The sequence below is a fragment of the Moschus berezovskii genome, chromosome 11 (assembly GCF_049115385.1).
Source record: "Moschus berezovskii isolate FMDL1 chromosome 11, NW_MosBer_1.0, whole genome shotgun sequence".
NCBI lineage: Eukaryota > Metazoa > Chordata > Mammalia > Artiodactyla > Moschidae > Moschus > Moschus berezovskii.
In genome coordinates this window covers 107,257,445-107,275,073 of record NC_142470.1, presented here as the reverse complement: position 1 = coordinate 107,275,073, position 17,629 = coordinate 107,257,445, and the positions used below count along the sequence as shown (strand labels likewise).

The 17,629-nt window shown below is 47.9% G+C and overlaps 1 protein-coding gene across 2 annotated transcripts in view; it reads right to left on the bottom strand.

Annotated features, from left to right (window-relative positions):
- ACOXL (acyl-CoA oxidase like) overlaps positions 1-15,222 on the bottom strand; it is a 354,770-nt gene extending 339,548 nt beyond the window's left edge. The window contains exon 1 of one of the 2 annotated variants that reach the window (XM_088841686.1): positions 14,926-15,222. In XM_088841686.1, the coding sequence (XP_088697812.1) occupies positions 14,926-15,047 (122 nt within the window). In that variant the 5' untranslated portion in view covers positions 15,048-15,222. The remainder of the gene's footprint in view (positions 1-14,925) is intronic. The other variant, XM_088841687.1, reaches the window with a different exon arrangement.
- Between the last annotated feature and the right edge of the window lie 2,407 nt (positions 15,223-17,629).

Sequence of the window (17,629 nt, the reverse complement as noted above, 5' to 3'; positions counted from 1 at the left end):
GGGAGCTTTCGGTTAAGAACCTCAAGTTTGGTTGAAACCCAACTCACAGTGGCCTGAACCATAAAGGGGACTTACTGCTTCATGGAACTGGGGATGAGGAACACAGGGCAGGCTTCAGGGCATATTTGACTCTGTGGCTTAATCATGTTATCAGAACGTGGAGTCTCTCTACTTTGCCTTTCTGAGTCATTTCCTCCTAGGGCTGGCTTCCCTGTTGGTGACAAAATGGCTGCACGCCTGTCAGCCTCACATTCAGACTCCACTCTATCCAAAATGAGAGGGTCTGCCCATCCAACAGATCTTCAAATAAGCAAGAAAGCATCTTTTCTTGGACCCCTCAGAAACCTCCCTTCCTATTTCATTGGCTGAAGTCAGATCATGTGACCATTCCTGTACCAACTTGAGGAGTAACACTGTGGCAAATAAGGAAGGGCTTCCCTGGTGGCTCAGACTGTAAAGAATCTGCCTGCAACGCAGGAGACCCCGATCCCTGGGTCGGGAAGATCCCCTGGAGAAGAGCATGGCAACTGACTCCAGTATTCTTGCCTGGAGAATTCCATGGACAGAGGAGCCCAATGGGCTACAGTCCGTGGGGTCACAAAGAGTCTGGCACAACTGAGCAAGTAATACAAATGCGGAAGCAAAAAACAACTTCCGCACAATCTTCCCTAAGGAATTTTCTCACGTTAAATTAATATACGGAATTTATTGACTGTAATTCAAACCCTGCAGACACACCTCTATACTCTCTCTCTCCTCTCTAAAGAAAAGGAAGATAAGAATATGCCCTTTTTGTTTAAGGATCTTTTAATATGAACCATTTTTAAGTCTTTATTGAATTTGTTACAATATTACTTCTGTTTTATGTTTTGGTTTTCTGGCCACAAGACGTGGGATTTTGGCTCCCTGACTAGGGATCAAACCTGCACCCCTGCATTGGAAGGTGAGGTCTGAACCCCTGACCACTGGGGAGTCCCAAACTGCACCCTTTATAGGGCTCCCCTAGTGGCTCAGACGGTAAAGAATCTGCCTGCAACGTGGGAGACCTGAGTTCAGTCCCTGGGTCGGGGAGATCCCCTGAGGGAGGGCATGGCAACCCACTCCAGTATTCCTGCCTGGAGAATCCCGTGGACAGAGGAGCCTGGCGGCTACAGTCCAGGGGGTCACAGAGCTGGACAGGACTGAGTAACTAAGAACACTAGCATGCTGTTTATAAACTTCATTATTATCACTTTGAGAGTCAGATGAGCAGTCAAATATAAAAAGCCTGTAACCAACTGCACTCGTTGAGGGGAGCCCTGTGAGGGGAGCGGGGCCACTGAACCTGCTGGCCTTTCACTGGCACGAGTTTTAGAGCCTTCCTCTAGGTCTCTCTTTCTCTCAGGCTCTTGGTCACTGCCCGTCTTCCTTTCTGCCAGTATCCTGAGGAGCACTCTTGGTTATTACTAGTTCTTTTTTTTCCTTCCAACTGTTGGTCCAACCAGAAAACAATTCTCCCTTTTACAACCATAATTGGGAGGCAATACAGTCTGGATCATCATCTGAAAACTGTAACAAACGCCTTCATCCAGAGAAGCAGCCAGTAACCAAAAATCACACCCATGGGTTCCCCCGCATCTCTCAGCCCTCGCCTGCCAACCCTTTTCAATCTTGGCTTAGCATTCCTTTACTTTCATTTTATAGAGTTTCTCACATATCCAGATATGTCTGAAGAGTGTGTGCTCAGTTGCTAAGCGTGTCTGACTCTTTGTGACCCCGTGGACTGCAGCCCGCCAGGTTTCCCTGCCCATGGGATTTTCCAGGCAAGAACACTGGAGTGGGTTGTCTCCTCCTGCAGTGGTCTAAAGAGCATACTGTTAGCACAATTTATGCTAACTTTATAAAAAAAGTGGGGGAGGGAATCAGCACCCCAATGTTCATAGTAGCACTATTCACAGCAGCCTGGACACCGAAGCAACCAAAGTGTCCATCAACAGACGAATGATAGAGAAGGTGTGGTACATATACATGTACGGATCTACACGGGTGGACTTGGAAATGATCATGCTAAGTGTTAAGTCAAAAAGAGAAAGGCAAATATCATGTGCTGCCACTTACTAAACAAAGACAGACTCACAGACAGAACACAAATTTATGGTTGCCAAAGAAGGAAAGGGATAGGGAAAGGATAAATCAGAAGTCTGGGATTAGCAGATACAAACTGCTATATATTAAATACATAAACAACAAGGTCCGACTATATAGCACAGGCAACTACATTCAGTCTCTTTTAATAAACCATTATGAAAAAGAATATATATATATACTACTTTGCTGTACACCAGTAACTAACACAACACTGTAAATCAGCTCTTCCTCAATAAGAAAGAAAACCCTAGTCTTAGCAAGTTTCACATTCATAACACAATATGACTGTCCATACTCGCTATATTATGCCATTGGTCAGTCACAAGTTTGTCCCTTTAAACAGAATCCCTCGTATTCCTCCTACCACCAGTCCCTGCTAACCACAATTCTATTTGGTTTTTACAAGTTCACAGCTTTTTAAAATTTCATACAGAAGAGGAGCTTAGTTTTCTAATTAGCCTAAAGTCACATATGGAGACCAGCTCACCAAGCATCCTTTCAGGCACCCGGGCTTATCACGTGTCCTTCATTCTCTATACACCCATGCTCAGGGACTCAGTTCAGTTCAGTCCCTCAGTCGTGTCTGACTCTTTGAGACCCCATGAATCACAGCACGCCAGGCCTCCCTGTCCATCCCCAACGCCAAGAGTTCACTCAAACTCATGTCCACAGAGTCGGTGATGCCATCCAGCCATCTCATTCTCTGTCATCCACTTCTTCTCCTGCCCCCAATACCCCCCAGCATCAGAGTCTTTTCCAGTGAATCAACTCTTTGTATGAGGTGGCCAAAGTATTGGAGCTTCAGCTTCAGCATCAGTCCCTCCAATGAACACCCAGGACCAATCTTCTTTAGAATGGACTGGTTGGATCTCCTTGCAGTCCAAGGGACTCTCAAGAGTCTTCTCCAACACCACAGTTCAAAAGCATCAATTCTTCGGCGATCAGCTTTCTTCACAGTCCAACTCTCACATCCATACATGACCACTGGAAAAACCACAGCCTTGACTAGACGGACCTTTGTTGGCAAAGTAATGTCTTTGCTTTTTAATATGTTGTCTAAGTTGGTCATAATTTTCCTTCCAAAGAGGAAGCGTCTTTTCATTTCATGGCTGCAATCAGCATCCGCAGTGATTTTGGAGCCCCCCCAAAATAAAGTCTGACACTGTTTCCACTGTTTCCCCATCTATTTCCCATGAAGTGATGGGACCAATGCCATGATCTTAGTTTTCCGAATGTTGAGCTTCAAACCAACTTTTTCACTCTCCTCTTTCACTTTCATCAAGAGGCTTTTGAGTTCCTCTTCACTTTCTGCCATAAGGGTGGTATCATCTGCATATCTGAGGTTATTGATATTTCTCCCAGCAATCTTGATTCCAGCTTGTGCTTCTTCCAGTCCAGCGTTCCTCATGATGTACTCTGCATATAAGTTAAATAAGCAGGGTGACAATATACAACCTTGACGTATTCTTCCTATTTGGAACCAGTCTGGTGTTCCATGTCCAGTTCTAACTGTTGCTTCCTGACCTGCATACAGGTTCCTCAAGAGGCAGGTCAGGTGGTCTGGTATTCCCATCTCTTTCAGAATATTCCACAGCTTATTGTGATCCACACAGTCAAAGGCTTTGGCATAGGCAATAAAGCAGAAATAGATGTTTTTTGGAACTCTCTTGCTTTTTCCATGATCCAGTGGATGTTGGCAATTTGATCTCTGGTGCTTCTGCCTTTTCTAAAACCAGCCTGAACATCTGGAAGTTCATGGTTCATGTATTGCAGAAAGCTGGCTTGGAGAATTTTGAGCATGACTTTACTAGCGTGTGAGATGAGGGCAATTGTGCGGTAGTTTGAGCATTCTTTGGCATTGCCTTTCTTTGGGATTGGAATGAAGACTGACCTTTTCCAGTCCTGTGGCCACTGCTGAGTTTTCCAAATTTGCTGGCATATTGAGTGCAGCACTTGCACAGCATCATCTTTCAGGATTTGAAATAGCTCAACTGGAATTCCATCACCTCCACTAGCTTTGTTCGTAGTGATGCTTCCTAAGGCCCATTTGACTTCACATTCCAGGATGTCTGGCTCTAGGTGAGTGATCACACCATCGTGATTATCTGGGTCATGAAGATCTTTTTTGTACAGTTCTTCTGTGTATTCTTGCCACCTCTTCTTAATATCTTCTGCTGCCTCAGGAACTAACCCTGACCAAAACAAAACACTAATGCTAACCTTCCCTGGAAAGGAAGGTTCTCTCTGATCAAGAAAGTCTGGGCCCAAGAACCCTGCTTGTTTACAAAGCAGTATATACTCATATTACTCACTTCACTCCTATTTTGAACAAACACCCAGGGTTGACTAGACATTTAACAAAAGCCTCAAACATGAAAAACAGAGGTCAAAATTACAAAGGGGGAAAAGGGAACTCAAGAAACAAGGACAAGGAAGAAACTAGAAAGAAACATCTCAGAACTTACCATCAAGTATCCCAAGAAATAAGAGACTTGGCAACCAGAAAACAAGAACAGATGCCCTAGGAAAGGAACAAGGGATTTAGAGAAACTTTGAAAATTATGACCACAGTTATTTAAAATGACTCAAAATCTGCCGGGGAAAAAAAATGAAAAGCTAAAGAGATGAAAAACAAGAAAGAAAAGATTAGGAAACTAAAAGACAAGCCCCAGAGGTCTGACATCTGAATCAGAGTTTAGATAAGATAGCAGTGCAAATAGCTGAAGAACAGTATAGTATATTAAAAAGCAGAGACATTACTTTGCCTACCAGGGTCCGTCTAGTCAAGACTATGGTTTTTCCCGTGGTCATGTATGGATGTGAGAGTTGGACTGTGAAGAAATCTGAGCACTGAAGAATTGATGCTTTTAAAATGTGGTGCTGGAGGAGACTCTTGAGAGCCCCTTGGAATGCAAGGAGATCCAACCAGTCCATTCTAAAGGAGATCAATCCTGGGTGTTCATTGGAAGGACTGATGCTAAAGCTGAAACTCCAATACTTTGGCCACCTCATGCGAAGAGTTGACTCAATGGAAAAGACTCTGATGCTGGGAAAGGTTGGGGGCGGGAGGAGAAGGGGACAACAGAGAATGAGATGGCTGGATGGCATCACCAACTCGATGGACATGAGTTTGAGTGAACTCCGGGAGTTGGTGATGGACAGGGAGGCCTGGCGTGCTGTGATTCATAGGGTCACAAAGAGTCGGACACGACTGAGCGGCTGAACTGAACTGAATGACTGAACTGACTGAACTGAACTGAGTTTCCAGATTAAAAGAGCCCCTGCCATGCCCCCAACAAAGAAAGAGAAAGATATCAGCATCAAGTCACAACCCAGTAAGATGCCATAAAGCCAGTGCTAAAAACAAAGTCCTAGAAACTTCCAGGCGGGAGGAAGAAAAACAAGTCATATCTTTACATACTAAAATGCCAAGGTGCAGAAGGCATCAGGTTCCTTAATAACAATGTTGGATATTTAAAGGCATGATGCCTTTAAAATTCTGGGGGAAATTTTATTCCCAGTCTAGAATTCTACACCTACATAAATATTCTGCCCATTTTGAGAGCAAATATTTTCAGACATGAAGATCTCAAAAAGTTAATTCTCTGGTATCCTTTCTCAAGAAGCTATTACATAAGAGACTGTCCTGGTTTTCAACAGATATGGTAATCAGTTCAGTTCAGTTCAGTTCAGTCGCTCAGTCGTGTCCGACTCTCCGCGACCCCGTGAATCACAGCACGCCAGGCCTCCCTGTCCATCACCAACTCCCGGAGTTCACTCAAACTCATGTCCACAGAGTCGGTGATGCCATCCAGCCATCTCATTCTCCGTCGTCCCCTTCTCCTCCCGCCCCCAACCTTTCCCAGCATCAGAGTCTTTTCCAGTGAGTCAACTCGTCGCATGAGGTGGCCAAAGTATTGCAGTTTCAGCTTTAGCATCAGTCCCTCCAATAATAATGGACCCCAAACTTAGTGGCTTAAAATAATACTTCAGTCTGTCAGGAACTTGGACACACAGGATCAATATTAATAGAGATGGCATGTGTGCTCCTCACAGCTCTGGGGCCCCAGCTTAGATGACATGAACGGCTGGGGGCTGGAGCAGTCAGGAATGGCCAGCATCTCTCTATGGGGCATCTCTTCAAGGACCAGCTTGGGCTTCCTCACAGCATGGCAGCCACAGGCTGGTGCAGAGCTTTCCACACGGAAGCCAGGGCCTCAGGAGACAGAAGCGGAAGGTGCTGGTCACAGTCACTCAGACCTGAGCCTAGATGCTGGCGCCCTGTCACTCCAACCATACCCCTGGGCCAGAGCAGTCCCGATCCACCCAGACTTAGGGGAGGGGACACAGAAGCACCCCTCTCAACGGGAATGATGCTAAAGAGTCAGTGGCCACCTCTAATCCTCCACAAAGACTGATCAAGAAAGAGAAGCCCTGGGAAAACAGAGACTTGACCTTAAAGAAGATGCAAAGGAAACTCCCCAGGTGACCAGGAAGACCATGGTAAAGCCAGTCCAGACTGAAGCCCCAGAGGGAGACCTGGATGGATTTGTCTGCAGGGAGGGAAGGGAACGGCAGATACATGACAGGTTTGACCAAACCGTTGTTTTGTTGTTTAGTTGCTATGTCCAACTCTTTGCGACGCCATAGACTGTAGCTCACCAGGCTCCTTTGTCAATGGGATTCTCCAGGCAAGAATACTGGAGTGGGTTGCCATTTCTTTCTCCAAAGGGATCTTCCTGACCCAGGAATTGAACCTGCATCTCCTGCAAGTCTCCTGCACTACAGTCAGGTGCTTTACCACTCAGCCACCACGGATGCCCTTGACCAAACTGAGAGGACTGTAACTCTTTTGTCTAGACGTGCACAGGCCAGTATGTGACAATTTTATACAAAACTAAGCAAATGAACGAAGGTAGAAATTGTTATCCCAAGAGAACACCAAAAGTTGTCAAAGAAAGGAAATGAAATATGTTATGCTATGGGGCATGGCAGGGAATAATACATGTAGTCACAGCAGTGTGAACCCTGGATACCAATTTAAGTAAAAATGGGGATGCACCGATTTGTGGGAATAAGGAAAGAAAGTGGGCAATCATGGGAATCTTCATTTTCTATACTACTAAGTCACTATATGGGCTTCCCCAATAGCTCAGACAGTAAAGAATCTGCCTGCAATGCAGGAGACCAGGTTTAATCCCTGCATCAGGAAGATCCCCTGGAGAAGAGAATGGCGACCGACTCCAGTGTTCTTGCCTGGGAAATCCCATAGACAGAGGAGTCTGACGGGCTACAGTCTATGGGCTTTCAAAGAGTCAGACACGACTGATTGACTAACACACACACACATAAATCACTACATAATCAAGAAGTAGCTCTGTTTATGAATGTTTTAAAGGAAAATAGAGGTAAGTGACATAAGAATCCCCTGAAAGACTTGAAAGTGTTTGCCAGTGAGAAAAGGGAATGAGGGCTGAAAGGGGTGGAATAGGGGCAGATATTTTTCACTCCAAACCTCATGGTGTCTTTTTTGTATTAAGTGGGTTCACACATTGTGTTATAAAAATAAATTTTAAAAGAGAAAGCTGTAGAACACATAGCATGATTCTGTTCATCCAAGAGAATGTTCACTTGTATATGTGAACTCATAGAAAAACAGGAAAAGTAGGAAAAAAACAAACTCTACAACACTATTCAAAGTGGCTGGAGGACCAAATGCCCATCAACATATGAATGGACAAACAAAATGTGATATATCCATCTAATGAAGTACGTTGTTGCTGTTCAGCCGCTCGGTCGTGTCCGACTCTGCGACCCCATGGACGGCAGCATGCCAGGCTTCCCTGTCCGTCACTATCTCCCTGAGTTTGCTCAGACTCATGTCCATCCAGTCAGTAACGCCATCCCGCCATCTCATCCTCTGTGGCCCCTTCTCCTCTTGCCCTCAGTCTTTCCCAGTGCAAAGAAATAGAGGACAAAGACAGAACAGGGGTGACTAGAGATCTCCTCAAAAAAAAACTGGAGACACCAAGGGAACATTTCATGCAAAGATGGGCACAGTAAAGGATGATGGAATATCATCCAACCTTTAAAAGGAGACTCTGTCACCTGCTGCAACATGAAGGGAACGTCAGGACATTCTGCTAAGTGAAAAAAGCCAGACACAAAAGGACAAGGATAGTATGATTCCACTCATATGACATAACTAGAGTAGTTCAAGTTAATAGAGACAAAGTAGAACTGCAGTTGCCAGTGGCTGTGGGGAGGAAGCGGGAATGAGTGTTTAATGGGCAGAGTCTCAGACTGCGAGGACGCCGGAGTTCTGAGATGCACAGCACCGCGGGTGTGCTCAGTCCCACCGAATCCTCAGTTCCAGTGAGCTGGGCGAGCCTGGAGCCCGTGACACGTAGGGAAGTCAGGAAGAGAAGAACGCACGTTGTCTGTTAACACATACGTGTGGAATCTAGAAAAATGGTACTGATGAACCTGTCTGCAGGCAGGGCAGGAACAGAGACACAGATACGGAGAAGAAATGCTGGACACGGCAGGGGAAGGAGAGGGTGGAATGCATTCGGAGTAGCACTGGCACATACGCCCCCGTGTGTAAAGCAGACAGCCAGTGGGAAGCTGCTGTACGGTGCAGGGAGCTCGGCTGGGTGCCCGTGATTACCGTGGGGTAGGGGGTGGGGTTCAGGTGTGGGGGGCACATGTGTACTTGTGGCTGATTCGCCTTGTTATATGGCAGAAGCCAGAGGAATACTGTAGAGCAATCATCTTCCAATTAAAAATTTTTTTTAATTTAAAAGTAAAAAAGGTTAAAATGGTCAATTTTATTTTCTGTTTATTTCACCACAATAATAATAAGTGGCTGGGGACTTCCCTGGTGGTCCAGTAGTTGAGAATCCGTCAAGCCGATGCAGGGGACACAGGTCCGCACCAAGAAGATTCCACGTGCCACAGAGCAATGAAGCCCAAGCACCATAACTACTGAAGCTCGTGTGCCTAGAACCTGTGCTCTGCAACAAGAGAAGCCACCACAATGAGAAGCTCACACGCCTAAATGAAGGGGAGCCCCTGCTCATGGCAACTAGAGAAACCCCACATGCAGCAAGGAAGACCCAGCACAGCCAAAAATCAATTCAGTGCAGTCGCTCAGTCGTGTCCGACTCTTTGTGACCCCATGAATCGCAACATGCCAGGGCTCCCTGTCCATCACCAACTCCCAGAGTCCACCTAAACCCATGTCCATTGAGTTGGTGATGCCATCCAACCATCTCATCCTCTGAAGTCCCCTTCTCCTCCAGCCCTCAATCTTTCCCAGCATCAGGGTCTTTACACATGAGGCAGCTCTTCGCATCAACTGGCCAAAGTACTGGAGTTTCAGCTTCAACATCAGTCCTTCCAATGAACACCCAGGACTGATTTCCTTTAGGATGGACTGGTTGGATCTCCTTGCAGTCCAAGGGACTCTCAAGAGTCTTCTCCAGCACCACAGTTCAAAAGAATCAATTCTTCGGTGCTCAGCTTTCATTATAGTCCTACTCTCACATCCATACATGACCACTGGAAAAACCATAGCCTTGCCTAGACGGATCTTTGTTGACAAAGTAATGTCTCTGCTTTTTAATACGCTGTCTAGGTTAGTCATAACTTTCCTTCCAAGCAGGAAGCGTCTTTTCATTTCATGGCTGCAGTCACCATCTGCAGTGATTTTGGAGCCCAGAAAAATAAATAAAACAATAAATAAAAATAAATAAAACAATAAATAATAATTTAAAAAAATAAGCAGTTGGGGGAGGGGACAGTTTGGGAAACTTTCAGGTTTTCGATATTATCTGACTCTTTGCAAAGAGAAGGTCTTCACCATACGCTTGAGTGCATAAATAAGGCTGTGGGGGAAAACCAAATCTCTGCAAAGGATAGGAAGAGAAATGTGCATTGCTCCAGGGAAGGAAAGAAAAGGCAGTGAAGTGAAAGAAGGGGGAAAGGGAAGCAGCCGGACTCAGCACAGCCAGGCCAGGGAGGGGAGCCCTGATGACAGATAGTGGGGAGGTCCCGTGAAACCAGAAACTTCTAGTGAGGCCTGTGAGCCTTCCCAGGTGGCGCTAGTGGTAAAGAACTCACCTGTCAATGCAGGAGACGTAAGAGAGGAGGGTTCGATAGCTGGGTTGGGAAGATCCCCTGGAGGAGGGCATGGCAACCCACTCCAGTATTCTTGCCTCAAGAATCCCAAGGACAGAGGAGCCTGGTGGGCTACAGTCCACGGGGTCAGAAAGAGTCGGACACGACTGAGATGACTAAGCACAGAAGCCTTACATATGCACACCCACTCACCAGCCTGGCCCCCAGGAGAGAGCCCTGATTTGCCAAGAAGCAAACTCAAAAACGTTTGAAAAGCTTATCACGTTTCAGATGCTGCTCTTTTTATTTTTTTTTTTTGATGGGGACCATTTTAAAGTCTTTATTGAATTTATTACATGATTGCTTCTGTTTTCTGTTTTGTTTTTTGGCCACGAGGCAATGTGGAATCTCAGCTCCCAGACTAGGGAGCCTGCACCCCTGCACTGGAAGGCGAGGTCTTAACCACTGTACCACCAGGGAAGTTCCCGGATGTTGTTTTCAAATATTCCCTGCAACCTCAGGAAGGAGCCTCAAGTGGCCCAGAATCTGCTGCTTCCCCAGCCAAGGGCATGCTGTCCTATGGACTTCGGGGCAGGTGGGACCCTTAGACATGAGGACATTCCCGGAGCCTGGGGGACCCGCCATCGGAGTGAAGAAGGGAGGACCCAGCCTGGCAGGCTGGTCTTGGGGAGAGAGGCTGGAAGCTGTGCTGCACCCACCACACGTGGCGCAGTACCCCAAAGGATGAATCCCTGCACAGAGGAGGGCAGTGGTGATGTGCTCAGAAAACTGCAAAACCGGGATTTTGGTTTTCTGGGGAAGCAAACTGTTTCCTGGGCTCTCATGTCCTGGGAGTGCCTGACACTGTACAAACTTCCCACTATACACACAGCACCCACACTCATGAACCCCACCCCCTCCAACACCTACTTGAATTTCAAGGGCCTGGGGATAGGGGGCTGGCTACAGGAGACCTCATACTGCATCTGTGAATCCAAGTCTGGTGTTAGTCAATCAGTGATGGCTGACTCTTTGCCACCCCAAGGACTGTAGCCGGCCAGGGTCCTCTGTCCATGGGATTCTCCAGGCAAGGATACTGGAGAGGGTTGCCATGCCCTCCTCCAGGGGATCTTCCCAACCCAGGGATCAAACTTGGGTCTCCTGCATCGCAGGCAGATTCTTTACCATCTGAGCCAGCAGTGAGTTTTATTTCTGGCCTCTCATGGTGCCTTGTACTGTGGCAGAAGGTTAAAAACATCAAGAAGTCAGGTCACTGTCTTCGAACACAGGATAAGATCAAATCTGATAGTACAAGGTGAACTTTCAAGCAGATACTAGGATCTTTAATCACTGGGGGTGGAAAAAAACAGTATGAAACTTAAGCTATTACAACTCTGAAATTATGAAGTCAATAAACAAGAACTGGAGAGAATGGAAAAGTGTTTGCTAGAGTAACAGGGTTTGTATCTTTTTCCCCCCACTTTTTTTTTAGGTATCATACCACAGTCAGCATTAACGAAAAGCCACTCAACAGTTTCTCATTTAAACCAGCAGCACAGATGTTATCCCCTTTCTGCAGATGGAAGCTCAGGAAGGAAAAATCTCACTTGATGACAATCACACAGGTAATATGCTGCTGGTTTGCTTTCCAGCTCCAGCCTGTCTTTCCCTCTGTACCAAAGCAGACTGCACAATTCACAGCAAAGAATCTTCTACTTGGCCCAAATCAGTGGTTTAGATCTTAGCATTCTTTTCCATCATTTAAACTGCAGTTAGTTATCTAAATAAGAAAAGACAAAGAGATGACAGCCCAGGAACTAAACAGAAAAGACACAGAAGACAGGAGAAGGGGAGTGTATGAGGGCAGCGGTCCCCAACCTTTTGGGCAGCAGTCACCAATTTCATGGAGGGTAATTTTCCATACACCAAGGAGGGGGGATGGTTTTGAGATGATTCAAGGGCATCACATTTACTGTGCACTTTATCTCTATCATTACTACATCAGCTCCACCTCAGATCAACAGGCAACAGATCCCGGAGGTTGGGGAGCCCTGTATAAAGGGATGTGACAGTATCACTTAAAGCAGCAGGACCTCCCTGCCCTCTTAAAAATTCTTGAGGCCTCCACACAAAAACCTGCACATGGATGTTTACAGTAGCTTTACGCATGACTTCCAAAATGCAGATGCATCCAAGGTGGACTTCAGTAGGTGCATGGATAAATAAACTCGTTCATCCAGACAATGGAGCAGCATTCAGCACACAAAAAAACGAGCTCTCGGGCCATGAAAAGACATGGAGAAAGCTTAAACACATATTACTAAGTGAAATAAGGCAATCTGAAAAGGCTACATACTGTATGATCCCAATTATATGATTCTAAAAACGCAAAACTATGGAAACAGTGAAAAGATCAGTGGTTGCCAGGGGTGGGTGGTGAGGAGAGAAAAACAGTGCTGACAATGTTTAGGGCAGTGAAAATACTCTGAATGACGCCATAATGATGGGGGCTGTGCTGTGTTCAGTCGTGCCTGACTCTTTTGCAACCCCATGCACTGTAGCCCGCCAGGTTCCTCTGTCCATGGAATTTTCCAGTCAAGAACACTGGAGTGGGTTGCCATTTCCTCCTCCAGGGGATCTTCCCAACCCAGGGATTGAACCCACATCTTCTGCATTGGCAGGTGGATTCTTTACTACTGAGCCAGCTGGGAAGCCCCTATAATGATGGGTACATTTCATTAAACATTTGTCCAGACCCACAGAATCTACAACAGTAAGAGTGAACGCTAACGTAAACTGTGGTCTCTGAGTGAGTATGATGTACCCACATAGATTCATCTTTGGCTAAAAAAATAAAGTCCATTCTGGTGAGTGATGTTGATAATGGAAGAGGTTATGCCTGTGTGGGGACAGGAGGTATTAATATATGCGAAATTTCTGTACCTTAACACCGCTCTTTAAAATTGTCTTTTAAAAAATTATTGGGGTCCACAAATATCTGTGGGTATTTATCATATTAGAAATTATAAAAGAAAAAAATGTTTAAATATTTATTACATCATTTGAATGTAACAATAATAAACTCATTAAATGTTACAAAAAGAACTACACTTTTAATTAGAAAAGTGGCGTTGTTCTGTGTCTTTACAAGTCTGGATGCTGCTCTCTGCTTCTGCAGACATGTTGGGAAGTTATACACCCTATGGCCTCTGGGAACTGCCACTGTACCTTGGTGAGAAAATGAGGATGAAAGGGTCAGTAGCCGCTTCATGTCATCACTGAGATAATCTCTAACTTGTGAAGCTCCTGGAAAAGTCTTGGGTACCCCCAGGAGTCCCTGGAGCATGCTTTGAGAAAGACGACACAAAAAAGACGGTGAGAGAGAGAGGGGGAAAGGACAAGGTGGGGAGACATCTCCCACCTGTCACCTTCCCTAAGCCCTGCTCCCCCACCAGTAACCTCCAGTGCGGAAACCACAGATTCCTCCCCAAGGATGACCTGCTTTTATTCCGAGCATCTCCTCCTTCAGCCTAGCTCATCCTTTCGTGTGTGTGTGCGCGCGCGCGCTTTCGCTTGATATCTTGTACTTTTATTTTTTAATTTTAATTGGAGGCTAGGAGGGATTGGGGATAGGAGGAGACGGGGACAGCAGAGAATGAGATGGCTGGATGGCATCACCGACTCTGTGGACATGAGTTTGAGTGAACTCCGGGAGTTGGTGATGGACAGGGAGGCCTGGCGTGCTGTGGTTCATGGGGTCGCAAAGAGTCGGACACAACTAAGCGACTGAACTGAACTGAATTACTTTACCTAGCTCATGCTTGAGACAGAAACATGTGCTAACTGGTTAATCTTCCTTCAGAACATACTGGTGTTTTTTAAGTGGGGCTTTCTTAAAACTCCAAAGCCTGATTCTAAAAGTGGGCTTATCAGACGACCTGAGATGGGGTGAGCCACCCAGCAGAGCGCAGGAGAAAGTCCCCAACGAGACACAAGGGCTAGTCCTTGGGTTATTTTCTCCGTCTGCAAACTTAGGTTGCACCAAGCCCTCTGTCCACTTTTCTGGGCTGTGCTGCCATCAAATGATTTCTGGGCCTGAATCCACCTTACAACCCAAGCACGCCAGCCGCTGTTCGGCCGCGCCTCCGCACACCTGGACTCTGCGAGGCCCCTGGGAGTCCGCGGCATGCCAGCAACCAGACACGACCCCGGGCAGAGCCAGTCCATCCCCGTGCCGGGAAAACGCCCTCACTTCCCAGCAGGCACGACCCGGGATAACGCTGTTGTGCCCTGCTTTCCGCGCTTCTGTTCCAGACCAGGCGACACGGCGGCCCTGGGGGTGCTACACGTCTGCTCCAACCCGGTTTTCTGCCCCCTCTCCCGGCAAGGGGTGACACCCAAAGGCGGGGACTCAGGAAACAGGTTAGGAAACAGGTTTAGAGGCTACGGCTCTGGGCCGAGCGTCCCGTCCGTCCCTACTCTCCGTGGAGGAGGGAGCGCGGTGGGTAGAGGACACCTCCTGAGGGCCGCCAAGTCGCCGGCTCTGCGGCGTCCGCAGGACCGGGGCGGGCAGCCCATCTTCCGTCGGGTCGGGAGGGGCCTCTCTGCGGGCGCAGCACACACACCCCAGCTCGCCCTGCCCGGGGTGCGCCGCCCGGTGCCCCCGGGGACGCGTACCTGGGCCGGAAGAGCGGACAGCCGCCCAGGAGCCCGCGCAGCTCGTCTTTGAGGCTCCAGAACTCGCCGTCCAGGTACCGCTGCAAGGACGAGTCCCCGAGCCCCAGGCGCGCCGGCTCCATCGCGCTGCCGGGCCTCTGGCGCGCCTCCCCTGCGCGTGGCCGCAGCGCCGGCCCGCTGCTCCCCGCCGCCCGCCAGTCTCCTCCCCGCGCCGCCGCCTGCCCCGCCCTCCCGCGCGCTGGCCCTGCCCCGGCCGGGGCACCCAGGGAAGCAAGAAAGGTCCACGGAGTCTGGGCTGTTACAATGGTCGCCCTCCCCGCCTGGCCCCGGGGCCTGAGTTCCTGCTGCCTGTGCCCTCGGCTCAGTCGTCCCTCCAGTCGGTGGCCCACAAGAACCCTGGTATTAGAACCCTAGAGGGGAGGTCGCTCTGCAGACACCGGGGCCTGGCTGCTCAGAGCTGAGGCATCTCACAGAGCGGACCTCCTGTGTCAGCAGCCTCTCTGCGCCCAAGATCCAAGATGGCCTGCCATCCTCTGGCCCCAGGTCCGCTGCAGCTTGGCATTCCAGCGAACTTTAATATCACTGTAATCTGGGGGATGGCCTGAGTCTACAGCGTAGCTGGGAGATGCAGACAGAACAAACAATGAACAAACATGAACTAATTTCCCAGAATCCTCCTTCTGTTCTTCTAACAAGTGACAAACATTCATTCCTTTCCTCTAAGGCTCATTCACTTTACTGATTCTCCATTTAAGTAGAAAGGGAATGTTAGTTGTTTCCTTTCAAAGACCACTGGGCTGGGGAGATGACTGTTCGGGGGTATTCTGTAGTTGGCCCTTGGGTCTCTGCCTGCTGTTATTAGATTAATGAATTTCATCTGTATTAGTTTCCTTCTTGTTGCCCAGTCCGAAGCCTTGTCCCACTCTTTCCGACCCCATTGACTGCAGCATGCCAGGCTTCTCTGTCCTTCACCATCTCCTGGAGTTTGCTCCAACTCATGTCCGTTGAGTCGGTGATGCCATCCAACCATCTCATCCTCTGTCACCCCTTCTCCTCCTGCCCTTAATCTTTCCCAGCATCGGGGTCTTTTCCAAAGAGTCAGATCTTCACATCAGGGGACCAAAGTATTGAGCTTCAGCTTCAGCATCAGTCCTTCCAGTGAATATTCAGGATTGATTTCCTTTAGGATGGACTGACTTGATCTCCTTGCAGTCCAGGAGGTTTTTAGCTCTGTATTTTCATGGTGCTGTGTGAGCCAAGCACTGTTCTGAGGCATGGAGCCCCCATGCCCCTATTCTCCTGAGGATTCTGGAGCCTGGGCAATCCCTGGGGCCTGCCTGGAGCCACAGCTCTGCTTTAGCTGATGGTCTCCCCCTTCCAGGGCACCGGAGCCTGTGTTTGTTGTGAAGGTTGGTTTGTTGTGAGGGTGTTGTCAGGAGGGGCACCCCGAGTTGCACATGAGCCCTTGCTGTGAACCTGCTTCTGCCCAAAGGCCTGCCCTGGAGCCTGACTTGCCCCAAATTTGTCTGTGACTGATCTTGTGACTTTAGATAAGAATCTTCATCTCTCTTAGTTTCAATTTCTTCATCTGAAACTTGTGGCTAATATGACCTACATTGTTTTAAAGGCTATAATTATGTATATATAATGTTTGCCTCATATTAGGTGCTCTGTGATGGTCAGTGGGATGTTCTGTGGGATTATTTAAATTGTGCACAGTGACTGCAGAAAATCTGAATAGAATATTCATTGTAGATTTCTAAAAAAAAAAAAACCTCCCTCTCCTTATAAGGACACCAATCAATGGGTTGGGCCCCATCCTACTCCACTCTGACCTCGTCTTAACCTGATTACATCTGCAAAAACCCAGTTTTCCAATAAGGTTACATGAACTTTTGTGGAACACTATTCAATCCAGTATGTGCATGTGTGCTAAGTCACTTCAACCGTGTCTGACTCTTTGAGACCCTTTGGACTGTAGACCACCAGGCTCCTCGGGATTACCCAGGCAAGAATACAGGCGTGAGTAGCCATTCCCTTCTCTGGGGGAATCTTCCCAATCCAGGGATCAAATCTGGCTCTCCTGCACACGGGACAGATTCTTTATTGTCTGAGCCACCTGGAAAGCCTCCCTTCCTTCAAGGCTGTCAATAGGATGGGAGAAGTAAAAGAACACAGGCTAGATGTGCCAGTTGCCTCTGGGCCAGCATCAGAAAACCTTCCCCAACAAGATGTCTGCTAGAGGAGTTAGGTATGTCCTGGAGAAAAAGGCTGGGCTCAGAACCAGAGTGCCCACAGCAGGGCCTCATAAGGCAAATGCAGGAATCCAGCAGCCCAGGCCTCTGAGAAGGGTGTACAGTGACCCACAATGGACCAGGCGTGGCATCCAAGTTTGTGTTCAAGGGCCATCCTGCAGCCCTGGGCTCTCCATAGAAGAGGGAGGCTGTGATGGCTGATGGCTTCATTTCGCACTGCCCCAGCCCCTCTGTCCTTGTAGGAGAGGCAGGCCCTCGGCTTGGACATTGAGAGAGTATTCTCCTGTATGGATGGTGGAGGGCAAGAATCCTTTAAGCTCCTTCCACAAATGGGTGACCAGGAACGTTAATGACTTGCCCAAGGGCTTCTGGCTCTCCAAGGCAGAGGACTCAGGCCCCTGAGGACCCACCCACATCACACTCCCCTGCAGGACTGGCCTGGGGGCCTT